General features: G+C 42.2%; 1 protein-coding gene across 1 annotated transcript in view; it reads left to right on the top strand.

Annotated features, from left to right (window-relative positions):
• GATB (glutamyl-tRNA amidotransferase subunit B) overlaps nt 1-19,299 on the top strand; it is a 42,418-nt gene extending 23,119 nt beyond the window's left edge. The window contains exons 6-13 of the mRNA XM_084204055.1: nt 315-428; nt 1,511-1,595; nt 1,942-1,986; nt 3,877-4,066; nt 10,517-10,650; nt 11,024-11,102; nt 16,455-16,589; nt 18,843-19,299. Coding sequence (XP_084060181.1) covers nt 315-428; nt 1,511-1,595; nt 1,942-1,986; nt 3,877-4,066; nt 10,517-10,650; nt 11,024-11,102; nt 16,455-16,589; nt 18,843-18,971 — 911 coding nt within the window. The 3' untranslated portion in view covers nt 18,972-19,299. The remainder of the gene's footprint in view (nt 1-314; nt 429-1,510; nt 1,596-1,941; nt 1,987-3,876; nt 4,067-10,516; nt 10,651-11,023; nt 11,103-16,454; nt 16,590-18,842) is intronic.
• Nucleotides 19,300-19,759: the final 460 nt, after the last annotated feature.

Here is a 19,759-nt window from a genome sequence, read left to right on the forward strand (position 1 = left end):
TCAGAAGCTCTTTTCACTGTATGGCATAGAGGATCTGTGCTGCATTGCATCATGCAGTTTTCTGAGAGAATTATGAGCAATGATTTAAAACTGTTTTGAATGATTCAAGGCAGTCCCTTGAGATGGAATCACATACAGAAAGCTATGATTAAGTGGTTGTTACTCCTTTCTGAATATAGAGAAGTCTGCTATTAACTGCTATTAACATAGAGAAGTCTGCTTTGCACATAACATGCAGTTTATTAATGCATGCCAAGGTTTTTAACTCCAGTGTACAGGGCAGACTGTTCTGTTAATAAAATTTCCTTTTTCAGAGGGTCAGCTGAGAGTGGATGCCAATGTTTCTGTGCATCACCCTGGAGAGCCTTATGGAGTGAGGACTGAAGTGAAGAATATCAATAGCATACGATTTCTGGCAAAAGCAATAGGTAAATTATGGTTGCTTCATTACAAGAGCATTGTAGGTATTTTATGTGATCTGAGATGAAATATGTCAGGCTTCTGAGTGGAGTAATTGGCCTTAAAAGGCCTGACAAACTTGGCATCTCTGACAAGGGTGTCTCTTCCATATGCCTTGCCTGTGGGTACAGGAGTCTCATTTAGGCTCAGGCTGGGGCCTTCAGACTTTGCCTAAATGGCTGTGTCACCAGTGTGCCAGTTTTCAGTCCTGTCTCCTGAAGGACTTTGGACCTGTTCTGTAGTCTTGTTCCTAGAACTTAGCTCCTTCTGCTTCTCCCTGAGCTCCCTGAATGGGCCCTGGACTCAGCTCATCCCCTCACCTCCACTGGCACTGTCAGAGGACTCTGTTGGTAGCACCTGCCCTGCTCACACTGTTCAGACTAGTGGGACTGCCTCAGACCATGAGGCTGTGGCCTGGGCTCTGGTCACCCTTCACTCCTGGCTTATCCCTCTTTATGGAGCAGCCCCACTCTTGCTGCTCCCTGACAGAATAAATCTTAGTATGGGATACGCTGGGAAGAGTAGGCATGTTAGTCTGCAGGTTTTTTGCAGTAAAACCTCTGCCTATAAGAAGAATGAATCGGGTGGTTCAGTGCCTAGCATAGACTAAAATATGGTAGCAGTGGTTTTATGTCCTCCAGTGGAGATGATTGCTTTCCACTGAGTATGGTGTGTGATGTGTGTGAAGCTCAGATGCAGCTTGGGTATGAGGAAAAAAAAAAAAGCTGATTGTTACATCTCCAAAAGAAAACTGAACTGGGTGACTGCAGGGTCACCAGGAATATATGATTTGACTGCAGTGCCTGGGAGAAAATGGTTTCCATTTAAAGGAAATGAAAGCAGATGAGGAAAACACACAAAGGAAGAAGCAGTGCTGGAGAGACAGACAGTGACTGATAATTCTGCCCATAACTACTGCTGTTGATTTCATTAAGGTTAAAACAACTAAGTCTTCCATTATGGCGTAGCAGTGAAAAATGAAATAGTGGAGTGCACTAAAGCTAATAGTGTAATCTAACAAGCTTACTCTCTTTTCTTTTATTACTGTCAGACTATGAAATACAGAGGCAAATTGAAGAACTTGAAAATGGAGGGACAATTTTGAATGAAACAAGAGCTTTTGATTCCAAGCTTGGGTGAGTTTTTATTTTGGAGGAACATAGGAATAGCTGCTTTTGAGTGCCCACATATACCTAGTGACATGATCAGGAGCTGTAATATCGTGTTGCTCAACTTGTGTCTTCTAAAGTTAATGTTCACAAGTCTCCTCTTAGGGAGTAATTTAAGACTGAGGCTTTTTCACAACAGATTGTGTCTTGGATCAAGCAGTGTCAAGCCTCTTACATGCACTTAAGTCTTTGAAGTGGTTTTAAGAGGCTCTCCTAATCTTCATGAGGCAGAGGTTTTGGGTTGTGGTTTTGCCATAAAACTAACTCTGTGGTGTATCTCTTACCACATCTTGTTTTTTTTTTTTTATTTTAGGTGCACAGTACCAATGAGAGACAAAGAAGGAAAACAGGATTATCGGTATTTTTTTTCATAGACCTAACATTTCACAAACTGAGAATTTATTAAATTTCTGAAATGTAGCCAATATAATAAGGATGTAAAGTTAGTCAGTACAGTGAGTATGTGTTGGAAGTTTACCTTCCACTGGAAGGGGCAGAGATCTATCAAAATCAGTGCTAGTCTGAGCAGTTCAGATCTGTATTTGTGTCTCATTTCTGGTAAAACCTCTGGACCTTTCCCAAAGACTAGGCTGGGAGTACTTCAGCTCAAAGTGGGAAAGTTGAAGGTTTACTGTATGGCCAGTATAAGTGCATTCTTAAGAATGCCTGACACAAAACATCAGAATTTCTGAGTTCAGCATTGTGCCTGCTTTAAGTAAATACAGAGGGAAGCAGTTTTCAGCTACCAGGTCCTGCCTCTCCATGCTTAGATTCTGTGATCACAGATCACAAACACTTTGAAAATCCTAGCCGCTATTGAAAGGCGTCAGCATTCCATGGGCAGATTTCTACCTTGAAGTTCTTTGTAGACCTAATGAAGGTGTTACCTTGCTAAGTACTTAGCCTTCTACAACTGTGAGATGACAAACACTGAACCATAAAGTCACCCAGGAAGGATTTAACTGGGAGGCTGAGGGGAGAAGGCAGCAAAAGTCCTATTTGCAAAGCAGTGCTGCTGGGAACAAGTTCTGGGGCAACACTGTAAGGCAGCAGCACAGCTCCTTGGGGCCATTGTAGTGCCAATCCTCCCAGTAGTTCCCTAGCTTTGCATCCCTGAGAGAGCTTTCTGTTACTCCCAGAGTTCACTTTCTAGCAGGAGAACTTCCGAAGCCTCTTAGCTTTGTCAGCTCTGTGTTCCTGTCAGATCTTATATGCTACCACTGATCTTGGTACAGCAGAGCAACAATTTTGAAAACATCACACAAACTTTGAATTTAAATCTGCTTTTTAGTTTGTTTTTGTAGAAATGCAGCAGTGATCATTTTGTGAATTCCTTGTTATGAGAGGGGCAGGCATGAGGTTTATTTGAAAAGACTAATTTGAAAAAATGCAAAAGAAGATTCATTAAAACCTAGACAAAACTGATGAGTCTAAGATATTTCAAAAAAAAGACCATAAAGATTATTACTAGTACTAAGATTATGAACTGTATTGAACTGTAAACTATGTTTTTAGGGTTTTTTGTAACTTAGTGCTGCACATTATGCTTTAATCTTAAAATCTGTGTTTAGGCAGATTTTAAATCGAAATCATTGTAGCTCAATGCCCTTTATTCTAGTGGTTTTGAACCCCTCATTTGATCATGTAAGAGTGAAGTTTCTGCTTCAATCACAGTTATTTGAGTCATTTGAATTGGCCTTCTCTTTAAGGGAGCCTTTTGTTCTGTGATAGCACCCTGCTGAGCACAGTAACTTTGCTTTTAGCACAGCATGAGATATCATCAAGATTTTTGAAGTTTGGCTGGAAAAGGTTACAACCTGCCCAGATCACTCCTCGCAGTCGGCTGTCAATCCAAGTTCTTCCCTGCCAGCCCACTCCCATTTTTATCCAGGTCTGTAATTCATGCTTGGTGCCAAAAAAGAGTGGGCTGTTTCCGTATCTTTTACTGGTGCTATTGGGACTTTTTATTGTTATTTTTGGTGCAGAAGTGTTTGAATTATCCCTTTTGTATTATGAACTCTAACAATTGGTGGAAAATTGCTGAAGGAAAAAAAAGAGAGGCTTTTGGGGCCTGATCTCTTTCTACTTACTAGTGATATACCAAGTCTTTAATTTTCAAAATTTTGTGTAGTTGAAAGGGAAGTATAAGCTTTCAGGGAAGTATAAACTTGTGATACAAATTTTATTCCTTGTTGCTCAGCTTCTGAGTGAAAATAATTATAAAGGAGTTTTTCTTCCTTTTTACTAGGTTCATGCCAGAGCCAAACCTTCCCCCATTGATTCTGTACGATGCAAAATCTTTGCCAGCTAATATGAACCATCAGCAAGTGATAAATATTGATTGGATTCATGAGAGACTTCCTGACCTCCCCAGTGTGAAGAGGAAAAAGCTTGTTGAACAGTATGGGATTCTTCCTGAACACAGCTTCACCTTATTGGTAGGTCTATTGACCAAGTGCTAAAATAAACCTAGAAACTTCAAAGGTACATGATTCTTGAAAAGATTTACAAATGTCATATTAACCAGCTGTCAGTCCTTATGAACATTCTAACTTGGAAGTTTGTCCAATGCATACTTCGTACCATGAAGCCATACACATAGAATGGTGGAAAAAATGAACACACACAGTGTGCCAAGAAGTGTTTCTCATGCAAAGTGCAGTCAGATAACTGGTACTTAATATTGATCTTGTCTGTCTAGACATTGCTGCACCCCGACTGACTGCAACAAATGTACAGCTTCTGGATACTGTCCCTTGTCTGCAAGTGTCTGCTCTTCAGCTGTGGGCCTGCTGCAAGGCTGGGCACATTGACCATATCTAATGAACATGAATCAAATTCCAAAGTCTAAATCTTTCAGCTTCATGTGCTCCTTGACCTACCTTCCACATTATTTGAAACACTTCCCCTCCTTCCCCCCAGATTTATTCTTAGGGAAATATACCAAATGGTTGCACAGTATCAACTTTGACCTCATAGTGCAGTTTACCAGAGATAGGTTCAGAAGAGGGGATGAGAAGGGAAACAATGTGGCAAATACTGTTATAAATAAGGAAGTGACAGCAAAATCTCCTAACTCCCAGAATTACTCTAGAGGACTATGAGCTTCTTAAATGCAAAGTGTCATCTCTCTTTGCCAGTGGTAACTCTGGGGAGGAAGTTAGTATACTCATCCTTGATTAGACATTTCACATACCCAGCTAAGCTAGGAGAATGTCCCACTTTGGTTACCACTGTCATTAGTGGAGACAGAAGGAAAAAGACTTTTTCAGAGCGAGATTCAGAGCAGAACTGTAAGTACTTTAAATTGTCCTCTGGAGGACATCCTTTCCTTTGACTATAAATGAAGGGAGAACAGTGCAGATAACTACCTCATATCGCTTCTTTGTATGTCTGTAATTTAATACACTTGTACAGAGGCTGATTCCAGAGGAAGAAAATTATTCTGTGTTCTGAGGAAAGCTGTTAGGAAAACTGCTTTTGTGCTGCTGTGCCATTTTAGCGAGTTGCAGACTGTGTGGTGGGCAGGTGAGTCATAATTCTCATCAAAGTCACAAGACTGCAGTCACAGTATTGAGAGGTGTCAGCAGTTCTTACCTTTCTATTTCATTGTATAAGCTACAAAATATGATTTTGCTGCCAGCATTCCTGTTCATGCATGCATTTTTTCACGTATTTCTAACATATTAAGTGTAAGAGTAGAAAGGGTGGATAGGTCCTGCATCCTTTTTTTCTGAATTTTTCTACTTCTTCCTCTCTGTAGTGCATTGGTCCTTCCAGCTGCTAAGTACTACAGCTGCTTGTTCATTTTCCAAGCCAGTAGTACAGAGAGGAGATTAGGAAAAGCAAAAGTAAGGCTTGTGGTTTGAGAAAAACACCTAAGTGAAGGAATGGAGTAGGGGAAAACCTAAAAATGATGCAAATACAATCACTCATCACTCCACAAGTAGACTGATGTGCTGCCAGTCTGCAGCCAATGACAGTGACTACATCCCCCAAAATGCCCTTCCCTCAGTTTTCCTTGTTGAGCAGGGCAGGGAATATAGCCAGTTTGGGTTGGCTGTTAGACTGTCCCACCTGGCTTTGTGCTCATCCTTGGTCTATTTGCTGTGGGGGACAGAGTGGAGAAAGTTGCTCAGCAGTAGCCAAAACACCTGTGTGTTGTTGGCGTTGCTATGGTCACAAGTCCAAACTATGGCACCCTCTTTAGAACATAAACTTTATGGCAGCCACACCCAGGGCACCCACTCCTTTCACTTGGCATCAGCCCACGTTTTGTGCATATCAAGTTGCTGGTATGGGTGGCTTCTGTCATGTCTGCCAACTAGCCCTATATATTTGCCTCATCAACTGCCCTTTCTTTCAGCTGTTCTCTGATATCCTTTATTGCCTTTGCTTTTCCCCTTCTCCTTTTTGCGACGTGGAAGACAATTAATGAGTTCCAAGCGGAAATTTGGGATTCAGCTTGTAATAAGCTAATGCATCCATTTGAATGCATGAAGCGAGCACATTCTTTGTTGCAGGTCTCCTTTTATTGTGCATTAGAATGTCAGCCTGCACACTCCCCACCAGAGCTACTTGCCTGTGCACTGGGACACCCGTTAACCTTAATTCATCGGGAAGCGCTGTGTCCGTCGCTGCTTTCAGCTTGCATCAGAGGCTGCACAGGATTGCTGATAGGGCCAGATGCACACATCTAATGAGCATTCTTTCAGGTTAGAGTGCCCAGGAGTGCTCATTAAATAAATGGCAGTTGTAGAGGAATGGCTCTAAAATGCAAAGTCTGTTCTGCACCAACTTGATAGAGAAAGCATTTTGTGCCAAAGTTGCAATTAAACACACATACTCTGGCATGCAGGCTAGCTCCTGAGCTTGTTTCCAGAGCTTTATACACAGGAGCTGCCTGTACATACTGTGGTGTTGGGAAACTGAGATTCCTCCTTTGCCTAATTACAGGATGTAATGAAAGGGAAGAAGTACCCTATTAATATCTTCATATCTGAAATGCCTTATGTGTAAATGGCTTCATTTTTGGCAGTTTTATATAACTTGCAGAAATAAATTATGTTTCTGATTTTTCTTCATGCAGAATTATTCTTACTCATAATTCTTTGAGCCATGTGCACTCCATGGTATTTGGGTACTCAATTTCTTCATGCAATTTCTACCTTGCTCTGTAAACTGGTAAGCTGGCAAATACATTCAGTCAAGAAGGATCTCTGACAACTTTGCCAGTCATGGTATTACAATATTTTCATCTTTCTATCTGTTGAGTAAAAAAGTAAGCTATATTGGCATAGACATTAGTGTATTAACGCAGACATTAATGTATGAAGGTGTTAATGCAATGCTTCATTTTCAAAATGCATGCTGAGGTCCAGGGAGGTCCAACCAGAAATACATAGATTGTCACAGCACAGCATGAAAAAAACAGTCTGATCACTTCCTTTGTCGTGTGAATTCCAAGTCTTCCTGTGCATCTACTAGTCCTCTGCTTACTCAGATAAAAGTGGCTGCTCCACTTTGGCTGATTGCCCGGTGGACAATCATATTGGTGACTCCTTCAAACAGTCAGAAGTGGGTTGCTGGAGAAATAGGTTTTGACCATTTTGTTTCATGCCCTTCCATTCTCAGACATGTTAGTACACAGGTGCATTTATGCTTCTTTTAGAATACAAATCATTTTAGAAGAAGCTTTGGGAAAAAGTTTGAACTTTCTTTGACTGGTCTGCTTTTCTCCTGGATGTTCTGGGTTTTTTTCCCCTGACAGTCTGCAGCATTTTTGCAGCAGTTGTTACCTCATGGTTGGTTATTGTAGGAACTGTGATGGTGAAAATTGGAATAACAAAGCAGCAAATTAATTTTATTTGTGAACATTGAAGCAGTTTTCTTCTTTAGTTCTTTGGGAAACATTACTGGTCTTTAAAAGTTTGCATTACAGTCCCAATGTCCCTGGTATTCTGTAAAATAAAGTATTGTTTTAAATTTGTTTAAAAGGTACCTGAGATCATTACACCACTAGAGTTTTTTACATCTCACTGCTATGAAATCATAATTTTAAACCATGTTTAAGAAAAAAATTTGCATCTGATTGAAATGTTGGTATGTCAGGTTTCATGCCAGTGAGTCTCGCATGAATAAATTACAGCATATTGGGTGTGTAATGGGAGCACGGAGTGGCCTGGATTACAAACATGATGCTGTTATTCCAGATTTCTGGTTTCCTTTCAATGAAGTTGAGAGTAGAGTATTCAGAATTAAGAGATAACAGGCAGTCAGCATTCCTGTAAATCCAGCATGTTGGAGCGTGCAGTTTTTAGCTCAGATTTGCCGCAAGGGACAGGTCTGTGAGGGTGTTGGTAGTTGGAGTGAATTTTGGAAGAAAGTTTACCAAAATGTAAACCAAATTGAAGTCAAGTAGTGCAGTATCTAGAAATTGAAGCTAATCAAGTTATCTCTATATTTTTTTAATATGACAAGAAAACAAGGAAAATGTTTCATTTCTGTCAGTCATTCTGCTGTTTTGACATTCTGCCATAGTCATTTCAGTCTAGCATTACTGGGTTTTTCTTCTCTTTGGCTACAGAAAATGACAGTCTCTTTAAAAACCGCAAAATGAAATGCAAGGGAATTTTGGGGAAAGTTTCTGGTTACGTGCACAAGTAGTGAATATGGGGTTCAGAGACTTGGTAGCATATGTAAGTCTGTCTCCCTGAGTTTTCCTGGGTTTTTCTGCACTTGCCGCCAGGAAATCATCTGATTAAAATGCGAAGGCTGCATATGTTTGTCCTTGATTTTTCAAAGGTCTGGCAGCAGGATCAGAACGGTAACTTCAGCCAGGCTGTAAGTATCCAGAAATTGGGATGTGCCCACTGCTAGGGATACACTCTGTAGCCTGTACATGTGCTGGATGTGCTGCGTCTGAGCCGTGTAGCTGCATTCAGACATGTGGCATCTGCAGACATTATTTGCCTGTGCATAATGTTGTAGCTAGACCTACTCTGCCTGGAATGTTTGTAAAACCTTCTGCAGCATGTGTAAAGAACCCAGCATTCAGACATGCTCACTTTTTCCTACGTAGATTGGACAATCGTTGCTGTGTAAAGGAACCTGCTATGTAAATAATGAGTATTTGTTTGTGCTATTGAACCCTGAGGTGAATTAGAAAGAGTACTGTACTTGGCAATACATCATTCTAGGAATTCTGCTTAACCACACACAGTTCTTAATCAAGTTTACTGTGCTTTGGTAATCATGTCATTCCTTTACTGTTTTTTTTAAGTCAAATTTGTTCCTCTAGTCTATTTAGCCTTAGTTTTGCATAATTTGATTAGAGAGTAACTGCTAGTTAAATTAGAATAATGGAGAAGACTAGAATTATGTAAATGTGTATTAGATAGATAACTAGTGGGAGTTAGAAGGTTTACCTTGGTTCACAAAAGACCTCAGTGGTTTCCCAGGCTGAGAACTTAGTTTCTTTGGTCATGGTCTCAAGGTGAAGGGGATGGGTCTGATTTTTGTCACACCAGTTTCTCAGCACTGACATTAATCTAGGTATATTTTATTTTGTTTCACAGAACAGAGATCAGTAGTTTGCAGTCTTCTCAAAAGCCATACATTATTATCAATTGAAAATGTATCTGGAACTTTTGGAAGTTTGTGTTGTGAAAGTTTGGAGAAGGAAAATCTAAAATTCTGTATTGCTGTGGCAGTAAATGGCCTTTAAAAACAAGGACAAGTGAGACTGTTCTGATGGGATGTGAGTGGAGAACTCAGGCTTTTTGTGGTTACCCTGCTCTCTTTTTACTCATAACAGTTCAGAAATCTGGCTGCAGTCAGTATGTGCTTGTGAAATGTTTTTGCTGTGATGACTGTATACTTAGAATAGCTCCTTGGCTATCTCTAAGCTGTTACCTCCTGACTTCTGAGAGCTGGCTTGTCGTCCTGTGTGTTTATGGCACATACTGCAGAAGTCCAGCATCATGCTGGATTTGGATTCCTCCTTTAAAAGGTAGGAACTGCCACTTCATAACTCTTCAGCCTTCAGTAAACCTAATGAGTTCTGTGCTGCATTTAAAGGTCCATCAGTGCCTTGATGACAAACACTACAGCATTCAACAGACTGTGCAGTATTGGTTCTTCTAAAAACAATCTCAGATTTCACTTAGGCTATAAATTGAATCTCCCACTGTCATATCTTCTGAGCTGTTAGTGTGTTGTGTAAAAGCTTACCATAGCTTCTCAGAAAAAAAATGGAAAATAAACCCCTGCTTCTTACATATGACCTTTCCGTATCTCTGAAGGGTAAATGTAAGCTAAACTTACTCATTCAATCCAAAATAAATAAAAGTGATTTCAAGATCAAGAGTGAAGTAGTTGCAGACAATTTCAGGAAAAGGCTCTTCTTGGTAAAAGGTAGCATGACAGCCTGTGAGAGCATTGTATTTTCTAGTATTATACATAAAACACTTGCAAAGATGAGAAAGCTTCTATCCAAATGCTAATTTTAGGGAGGCATTAAGAGAAAAATGATAGCTCATTTGTTGGAAGTTCCACTGAAACAGACAGGCTGACAGATAAACTGTATATTCCTGTTCTAGACATAAGATTGTTGGCTGTTATGTTAATAAAATTACTCCAAAGTCTCATGACTTTGCATGAATTCACAGCTGAAGTTTACTTTAGGACTGAGCATTTATATGCTGAGTGTAATTGTATAATTAATTGTAACCTCTAACCTGTGTCACCTGCTCCAGGTGACCCTGCCTTGGCAGGGTGTTTGGACTGGGTGATCTCCAGAGGTCCCTTCCAACCCTAACAATTCTGTGATTCTGTAATCATGTTTGCACTCCAGTATCCCTTTGCTACATTTAATTTTTTATAAACAGAATGAAGACGGACTAGCAGAATTCTTTGAAAGTGTGGTAAAACAGACCCAAATGAAGCCAAAGAAGGTGATCGGCTGGATTCTAAAGGACCTGCTCAGTTACTTGAAACAACATGCCCTTACAGTAAAGGAAAGGTCAGTCTTCTTCATTGCTGCAGTGGTGAGACAAAGTGATCCTTTTCTCATGATTGGTACCATGTCACTCCATTGCTTGCAGCTGCTTTAGTTGCTCCCTGTGAAGTTTGTTACTCCAGGCAGTCTTGCACAGGCCTTGGTTCTGTCCTGCTGAATGGCAGACAAGAGGATCATGTAGTTAAGAGCAGCAGTCAGTGTTCAGTCTTTGGAGCGTAATGATGATAAGGCATAGTCAGGCCTTACCAATTAGTACTGAACATGAGAAAAAATAGCTTGTCATACTGAACTGTGTGATCTTTAGGCAAGCAGCAGTAGCACAGATACATTACAGCACCTTATTCTCTGAGGTAACTTCTGCCCACTTTTTCCCTAGCCCAGTCAGTTCTTTTCTCCTGGCTGACCTCTTGAACCTTCTAGAAAAAAAAGAAATTTCTTCTACAGCAGCAAAGCAGGTAAGTACCTTTATGATTTTGCTGTACTCTGCATCTGTGGCTGCTTATTTCAGTTGCATAGCGATTTTATAATCGTGTACCAGTACTATGGTTGCTTTAAAGGGATATTATCTACACTGTTGATAAAGGACAACTTCTGTATCTATGCTATATACATACAATAGAAGCAAATGCCTTATGTTTTTATATAGAGACATATGTGCATATTCACTTTTAGAAGAGGGCAGAAGCTAAATAGTAGATTTAAACAATGTGAACTGAACTCAAATAAATCCTGCTTCTGAACAGAGCAGACAGTAGATCTCAATTTCACTATTCCAGTCAGGCCTGCGTGAAAGGTCAGTGGGAGCTAATCCATGGCTTGCAGTTAAGATGAGAGTATCAGTTACTAGATTCCTAGGGACAGTAAAGTCTACGTTCCCAAGCATTAGCACATGGGAAAGGATAGAATTCATCCAAGTGCAGTCACAAAAAGAGTTCTGCATTGGTGTACCTGAGTAAAAGGTGGCAGAGGTCTGGCCTTTCTTTTATCCTTGCTACTTTGAGCAAGTGCTGTCATGAAGCTCTCAAGCAAGTAAAGCTGGGGTTTCGGGTTTTTTTTCATCTTGCCTAGAGGACAGTCTGAAAAAGCAGCTCTTGATGATTTATATCTAAAATTGTGAACTGGTTATGATGGGACCAGTACTGCTGTATTTGTAGACAAAATTTAGAGGCTTTTTTGTGATGGGCCATAATCAGTCATAATTCACCTTAATTGTTGCAAGCTCATATATATGGAATGATTTGTCTTTTCAGATTAATTATTATACTCTAGTTAAGTGCATTAGGTGACTGTTTCAGTGTTTATCAGTGAAACTGTTAATGAACTGTGAATGAACTTTCTGGTTTGTTTTCTTTTTTTGGAGATGCTTGTGGTTCTTAATTAAGTTGATCTGTGTCTGTGGACAGCCAGCTGCATAAGACAGGCATCATAAATAGGGATTTAAGTGCCTGGCTTCAGGCATGTGTGTTTGGAAATTTTGTATTGGAAAAGTAAAAGCTTCAAAAAGGAGATAAAGTATTAATAGGAAGAGCACTGGGATGCAGAGCAGCTCTTTGCCTGCGGGGTTGTGGCACACCCATCAGTTTGGTGTCTGTGTTTGAAAAGGAGGCTTCAGAACTCCAGTCTGAAGTCTCTCTTTTGCGGAGGTAGGGACAGGGTACTAATGTTCTTCTATGGGGTTTTCTGCTTTGTGATATATTTGTTTGCCAGGCATTTCTGACACGTTGTGAAGTGTCAAGAATTTCAGAAATGCATTGTTGTTTAATTACCAACTCCTTGTAACATGCATGTTGTCCTCAGTGATCTGAAACTGGACCCAGAAGTTACAGTAGTTTGCCCTCACCGAGTGATGATGCTATCAAACTGCAGAAACCTTGCCACATTTAGAAAAGTATTTTGGTTGCCTGGATGTCAGAAGAGTAACAAATGTTTATAACAATTCTCAGCAGTAGGCAGAGACGCTGGATGGCCCGAGGGCAGAAAGAGCTATATATACACACCAGCAGATGAATTGCAGCTCCTGGTGAGGGGAGCATGATCTGCAGTGGCAGACACCGATCCAGTGGGAAAGGATGGAAGGGTCCGATGGGGTGAGCACACAGACGTGTACACATATGTGCTCGCTGCGGGAAGCTGTTAACCACTTAAATTATTTAAAAGGTTTTGTGTTTGGGCTCTGCTGTCTAAGGCAGTAAAAGAGGCAGATAAAAGCCGTGAGCACTGGCTGTACACACTGAGCATTGTGTGGTAGGATGCAGTGCTAAGCTAAGGGCACTGTGTGCTCACATAATTACCATGTAGGTAATTACAGAGCTCATGCCCAACTTGCCATCAAACATAGCATCTCGCTCCAGAGGTCTCCAAAGCAGTTCCAGGCTGGCATGCCTGGAGCTGCTTCCAGCTCTGCTGGCACGTGGGCCTGTGGGTGAGCATGTCCTGGATCAGATGGATACATGTTGCCTACAGCCCATTTTGAAGCCCACAGTGTGAGGAGTCCAGTGCTGCTCACCCAGGGCTGAAACCAGTCTGATAGGGAGTGTGCCTGTCATGGGCCTTCCTCCTCAAGTTGCCAGGCTGGCAGCAGGTCTATGTCTGGCGTAACAGACCTGCCTGTGAGTTATGGCACTATGGGAGGAGGCTGATTCCTGGGCCAGGGAAGTGGAAATCTGTCCCTGCTGCCAACAGCCATCCTGGGGCAACTCCATATGGACACCCTAGTCACTGGTTCATGGGGGATCCATGCCCAGCAGGCCATGGAGCAGAGCAGACCTTGGGTTGTGCTGGCTTCTGCAGTTGCGTAGGTCACCCACATAGGAATAACTTCAACAGATCTGCTTGGCACCCCTACTTGAAAGTGGATAGCAGGGAAATGAGTACAGTACCCACATCTAAACAGAACCATCTGCTTTGACAATTGCGATTACACCATCTGGAGGATTGGACCCAACCTGCCCCCCGCTTCTCTGAGAGGCTGAGGGACACCCACCAGACATGACAGCTTCCGTCACTGTAAAGGAGAGAGAAAGAGCCCACAGGACTTGCTGGAATGGTGCTACCTGCTGCTTTCCTCCTGTCCTTGGCAGCAAGTCACTGCAGATAGGGTTTCCAGCTGGAGCATTCTTAGGCACAGCAGTCAGCTGGCACGGTCACCAGCTGCAAAATGTTTGATATGATGCCCATGACAGCCAGACGTATAAGTCCTGATTAATTCATCTTGACCAATGCTGCTAAGCCTGCATAGGTGGAGACCACAGAACATCATTAAAGTCTAATCACGCTCAGGTAAGAATCAATAGTAGAAGCTACTGAGATTTCAGTAATGGAAATGAGGCCTGAGATTCATGTTTTGGCTCTGGAGACTTCATAATTTGATCCTCCTGTGCTAGTGCAGGCAGTTTGTGTAAATGAGTTGAAATCGTTTTTTAAACTGCTTTCTTTAGATTTGTACTCCTTGCCAAGTGGAGAAACACATTTTTTAAAAGTGCATCTTTGACAGGTCTTGGCCAATCTCTTTCTGCTTTCCTACATACCTGTAAACAAGCGAGGGCCTTGATAACATTGTTGCTCTACTAAGTGGAGATGCTTGTTACCAAATGGGAAGGGACACATGATGCTGCTGTCACAGAGAAAATCTGGTGCCTTCAAGGTTTCTAATGGGCAAGCTTTCCTCAGTGCCAGGAAATATTTGGCATAGGCATAAGAGGGAATCAGAGCTGGATCTCTGACTGTCAAGCTGTCCTGCCCCTGATCTAAGTCAGCCTGATGTACGTGTTGCTCCTGGGTAACTCTGCCATGGTTGGCTGCATAGGTTTTGTTTGTTGCAGATTTCCCATTCCTGCAGCCCATGGCATCCTGCCTGAATACATACCAGTCCTAAAAATCTCATCTGCCTTTTTCCAGGAGAGTGAAAAGGCTTATTCATTGTCCACTCTGATTTGTGCAGTACTTTAGACTGTCCAGGGTGTTTTGCTAGAGGTTGTGCTGTGCCTGGCAAGGACAGGGCTTATTCTGACAGGTGACATACAGTATGGTTGCCTTGGGAGGCCTCCAGGACAGAAACCTTCCTGCTTCATCCCTCAGAGAAGAAGCAGAAGGGCTGCCAGGAGCAGCAATGGAGTGCAACAACAACAATAACAACAAAAAAAAAAAAACAAAAAACCCCCAAAAAAAACAAAAAACAAAAAAAATCCTACAATCACAAAGAAAGCCAAACAGCTGCAGCCAGGCTGAATCTCTGTTGGATATGATAAATTTATTTCTAGGGTTATTCCAGGTAGTACTGGCATGATGATTTTTAAATATCACACTAGAAGGAAGATCTTGTAGAAGACATCATATACAGCACTGATTTATTCAGTGTAAAGATCTGAAAGCTTTACTTATAGCTATTGTATCTCTGGCTGCCTATCAGTAACTTCAATATTGTGATCTGCCTTTGGCCTTCTCTCAAGGAAAAATTAAGATGTAGATGCCACAAAACAGCTGTGTGTTATTACCCTCTCACAAGGTCTCCAGAAGAGTTGATAAGATCCCATAAAAAGCTTTAGAGTGCCACTGGCAAACAAATATCCTTTTGCAGCAATTGTATGATTGCACAGTTCTTGAATACTTACTGTGAATAGAGAACTCTTTAACCAAAGGTCTTTTGTACCCACAAATTTGTCATGTGAAGCAAATTGCTGGGGTAGTTAAGATCCCATCCCCTGTCCATCATTCTACCTTAGTTCTCTTGGTGCACTGCAAATTATTTAACATGCAGTTTGAATGCCTCTCCTTGCCTTCCCATTGGAACCTCTTCTTCATCTTACAGGGAATATTTAATGCTGAAATTTTGACATGACATGCATTTCCATATTGGGACACAGCAATAGCCCAAACATACAATTATATCTTCAGCTCAGGATAGAGCACAACGAGCTGCTTTAATAAGAGTTTTCTTACTCTCCTCCCACAGCCCTGAAATAAAAGCAAAGGGAATACAGAAAATGACTGCCCAAGGAAATTGGTTTTTTATAAATGTTCTCTCCTCTCAAGTGTATTCGAGGGCAATAGTCCTGCTGCAGTGTAAGAAAACACTAGTATTAACAACTGATTATTCCACAGGCCTGGGTTTGCCCAGCAGTCCAGTACTTGGAGATGATGCATAGGTGGGCTGGAGCTGCTGCATTCATTCTGCTTGGCACCATTTTTCTTCTGCTTTGTCATACATATCCTCATTACAGCCTGCTGGCGAGGACTGGTAATGGGATGAGTTACCTGGGATTGGACTTGGTACAATAGTCAGCTAATCGTCAGTTCCCGGGCAGAGCCATTGCTCATGGAGATGCATTTCCTTGCTGCTCCCAGGCACTTCTTTGAATGATGTGAGAAGAGCAGGAGTACTGGCAGAGGAGCAGCCTTGCAGCCATCCCTGCTGTGGTGGCTCCTCTCCCAGCCAGGGAGCAGCAGCTCTGGGCTTGCCAGCCCAGATGAGCAGGGGGTTGTGCTCAGCCATCCCCTCTGGAGAGACCCCAGCACTGGGGGAGCGGGCAGGGCCGGGGCTGTGGAGGCTGCACAGCACTTGCTGCCAACCATTAACCTGGACTCGTGCAGGAAGTGGCAATGCTTTGTCTCAGTACAGGAGGCAGAAAAGGAGGGAGGTACAAGAGCTCTTTCAGAGAGGCGCATGATTAAATCTTGGGCTTGTTCACGTTTAGACAATCCGCTCTTAGCAAAAATAGGGCTTCTTGGATCTCTAACTGAAATACTGCATGTAAACAATGTTGCTAAGTCAAGCAACTGACCTTTGCTGCTTTTATTGTGATTTTCAGGTGCTTGCAGAATTGTGGAAGGGAGAAGGGAAGACTCCCCTTGAAATTGTTAAAGAACAGAAACTTGAACTGTTACAGGATCAAAAAGAGCTTGAACAGATCTGCCAGGCAGTGATTGATGGACATGAAAATGAGGTGATTATGATGGTGCTGGGAACCTTCTGCACTGTGGCAGTCTGTGGCACTGAAAGGGGGTTAAAATAGCCTCTCTTTTTTTCCTTTTGATGGCATTTGAGCTCTAGAGCCATAGCAGTAAAGCTGCTGCCAAGATATTATCAAGCTTTTCTTCTTTCTTATTTTACTAAGTGGGTTTTTTGAAACTGAAGCTTACACAAAATGATCTGCAAAACAAATTACCAGTCTGGCTAATGTGCTAAGTCATTCTGAGAGCCCATAAAACTTTAATGCAGGAAAGCAAAACTGCAGGGCCCTGTCCCTCTCCAACTGTACTGCCATTAACCTGACCCTGCCACCCAGCCACATAACTGATTTTTATGTCATCTGTTGTGATATTGGGGCAACACTGTTAAACTGTTCTGAAGCTTATGTTACCTGCTAGCAAGGCATATATTAGTTATGGAATTACAGACAGTATCAGAGCTGGCAAGGCAGAAATTCTGCTTGCATCTCACTTTTTGCCATGTCCCTGTCTCTGTCCACTGCCAAAGAGAGGAGCTGGCTCTCCTGCCTGACAGTGGCTGTGGGGTGGGGAGGAGCCAGAGCCCTGTGGCAGCAGCAGCAGCTCCAGAGCCGCTGCCCACTCTGCTGTTCTGCTGGGCTATGGCAGCAACACAAATGCTCCCCTGTGGGGGATGATTGGCTCTTCCCCATCACCTTGAAAGACACACAGCAGCCAGTGTGGCTCAGTCTAACGAGGTCTGAGTTGGGAAAAAAGGGAAAAACCTCTTGTGGATCACGAAGGGGAGGAGTGGGAAGGGATCTTGACAGAGTCTATATAATCTGCTTTATAAAAAGCAAAATGAAAACAAGTGCTTATATGTTCTCTGGAGCAAAAATGTAAAAGCAGAAGTGAATAGCCTACTTCTAATATAAACAATGTCTAGCTCCATTTGCCATTTGGAAAAAAACATTAACATCTTTTGAGAACAATACCGCCCACTCCAGATCTCATTGGGGGATGCTAACAGCTCTGCAAGAGCTTTTGATAAAATGAGCTTGCAGTAGGTCGGCGTGACCTCCATCCAACTTGACTCATTTGCAGAGCCTGATAAAAGTGCTGCTGTGTTTCCAGGCTGGTATGAAAGCACAGGCAGGGAGGGAGAGAACATTAGAACTGACTGGGAAGTGCAGGAGCTGGAAGATCCATAACCACACTCCCATTTCAGTGTGTTTTGAGAGTAACTTTTTGCAGAACAAAATAGCTTCTAAACAGCTGCTCATACCAACACTGAGCACTTTATGACAGCGCAGGACTAGGACTGTACTGCACTCTGCCCCACATAGGTAATTTCTAGCAGATCCAGAGTAATGAGTCCTTTCCACTGTGCAACATAACAGAGAAGATTTTAGACTGACAATAATTCAGATACTGTAATGAGAAGCAGTATTTGCATCTGAATTTGGTATTGGCACAGTGCATAGCTCCTATGTTTGCAACCTTTCCCTGAACATCTGCAAATATGTAATCCTGTTTCTTTGCATCGATTGTGTTCTGCCCAGGAACTTTGACAAGGTAGAGAATGCCTTCCCTACCACACAAACAGTAGCCAGATGCTTGTCTTTCAGCAGTAGCATCTCCTTTAGGAAGGCCCAAAGGTGAAATTTCTGATCCTTTCAGCTTTTAAACATGGCCCTTGCAATATAGCAGGTGATTGTGCATCAAAGGCTGTCTGATAGGAGGTTGTATTTGACCAGTTAATTAATCATCATATTGCAAAGGAGTACTTGCTTGAAGGGGAAAAAAAAAGCACCTACATCTGTGCTTGAAGGACCTCACCAATATTATCAAAGAGATTTTGATTTGATTCAAATTACCTGTTATAACAGGACATTATATTCAGTAAAATGGTAGATCCTATTAGCAAGGAAAGTCCATCTCACTTCTCTGGCTTTTTTCCAGGAAGTTGCTGTTCAAGCTGCAGACACTGTAAAATCCAAAAGTATTTTCTGACTCTTTCAATAAGAGGAGCTCTCTCTATTAGTTGTAAAGCCCTGATGCTGTAGGGACTTGCTGTTCTCTCATGGGAGCAGAGCAGGAGCTTATTGCAAGGCTGAAGGCAGTTTTTATAAATAATACTTTATCCCAAAATGTAGTCTTTTATCACAATAAGCCAAAGAACAAAAATATTCATACCTTGGTTGGGAATGAGTGAAGATATTCAGTTTTCATGTAACAATGGTGTCCATTGCATTTTTTTTTCTTTAAAGGTTATGGCGATAAAGGCAGGAAATCCAAAAATTCTAAATAAGTTAATTGGTCTGGTACAGAAGAAAACACAAGGACGGTCCAATCCTGTTCTGGTGAAGCAATTACTAGAGAAGAACATATCAGGGTAGCCACAAGAGAAAAATCACACAAGCAACTAAAGAAGCACGTACTTCATTCTGTCTGCAAATGAACTTTGGTGTCTCCTTGTGCAGCATTGTGCTTGTTGGATATACTTCAAGCAGCTTGAAGTCCCAGCCTTCCCTGGATGCATCAGCCAAAGGCAGGTGGGCCAGAGAAAAGCAGGATACATCCATTTGCATCTCCCATGCTTTGATGTGGCACTTGGAAATGTGATTTCCACACAGCCCTGGGAAACAAGCTCCCAGAGGTGTCTGTGAGTACACAGAGAGCTGAAACTGCATGGGTTAGTTTTCCAATAAAGGGGGTACAAACTCAGCTTTTCTGTCTGTTTATGAGAAGGGGGATTCACAGTCTCGAATACTCAGTCTGGGCGTGCACACTGTAGCTCACTGTCAGGGTGAGCACAACATGAACAATTATTAAAACACCCAGAAGTCATTGACGAGCCCACGTGTGCCTCGATGCCTTAACAGAAGAGAACAAAAAGTTCACTGCTATCATTCTGGTTTCTGAGGAAAGGGGAAAGGATGAAGCCACGAGCTGCTTCACTGTGGGCCTAAGAGTAGTGCCACAGACAGAAGCGCCGGCATCTCACCCTGTCAGATTGTTTGCTCACCTTCTCCCAGGTCTGCACCCACGTACCTGCTGTGCCTGCTCTCAGTTCTGAGGAGAGCCTGAGGGGTGTGTGCCTGAGCCCTTCTGAGGGTCACATCCCATTTTGGCATCAGAGGCTCAGAACAGCAGATGTGCTTCTGCCAGTCCTGTACAATCTACA

This window comes from Fringilla coelebs, assembly GCF_963513975.1.
Source record: "Fringilla coelebs genome assembly, chromosome: 4".
NCBI classification, from domain to species: domain Eukaryota; kingdom Metazoa; phylum Chordata; class Aves; order Passeriformes; family Fringillidae; genus Fringilla; species Fringilla coelebs.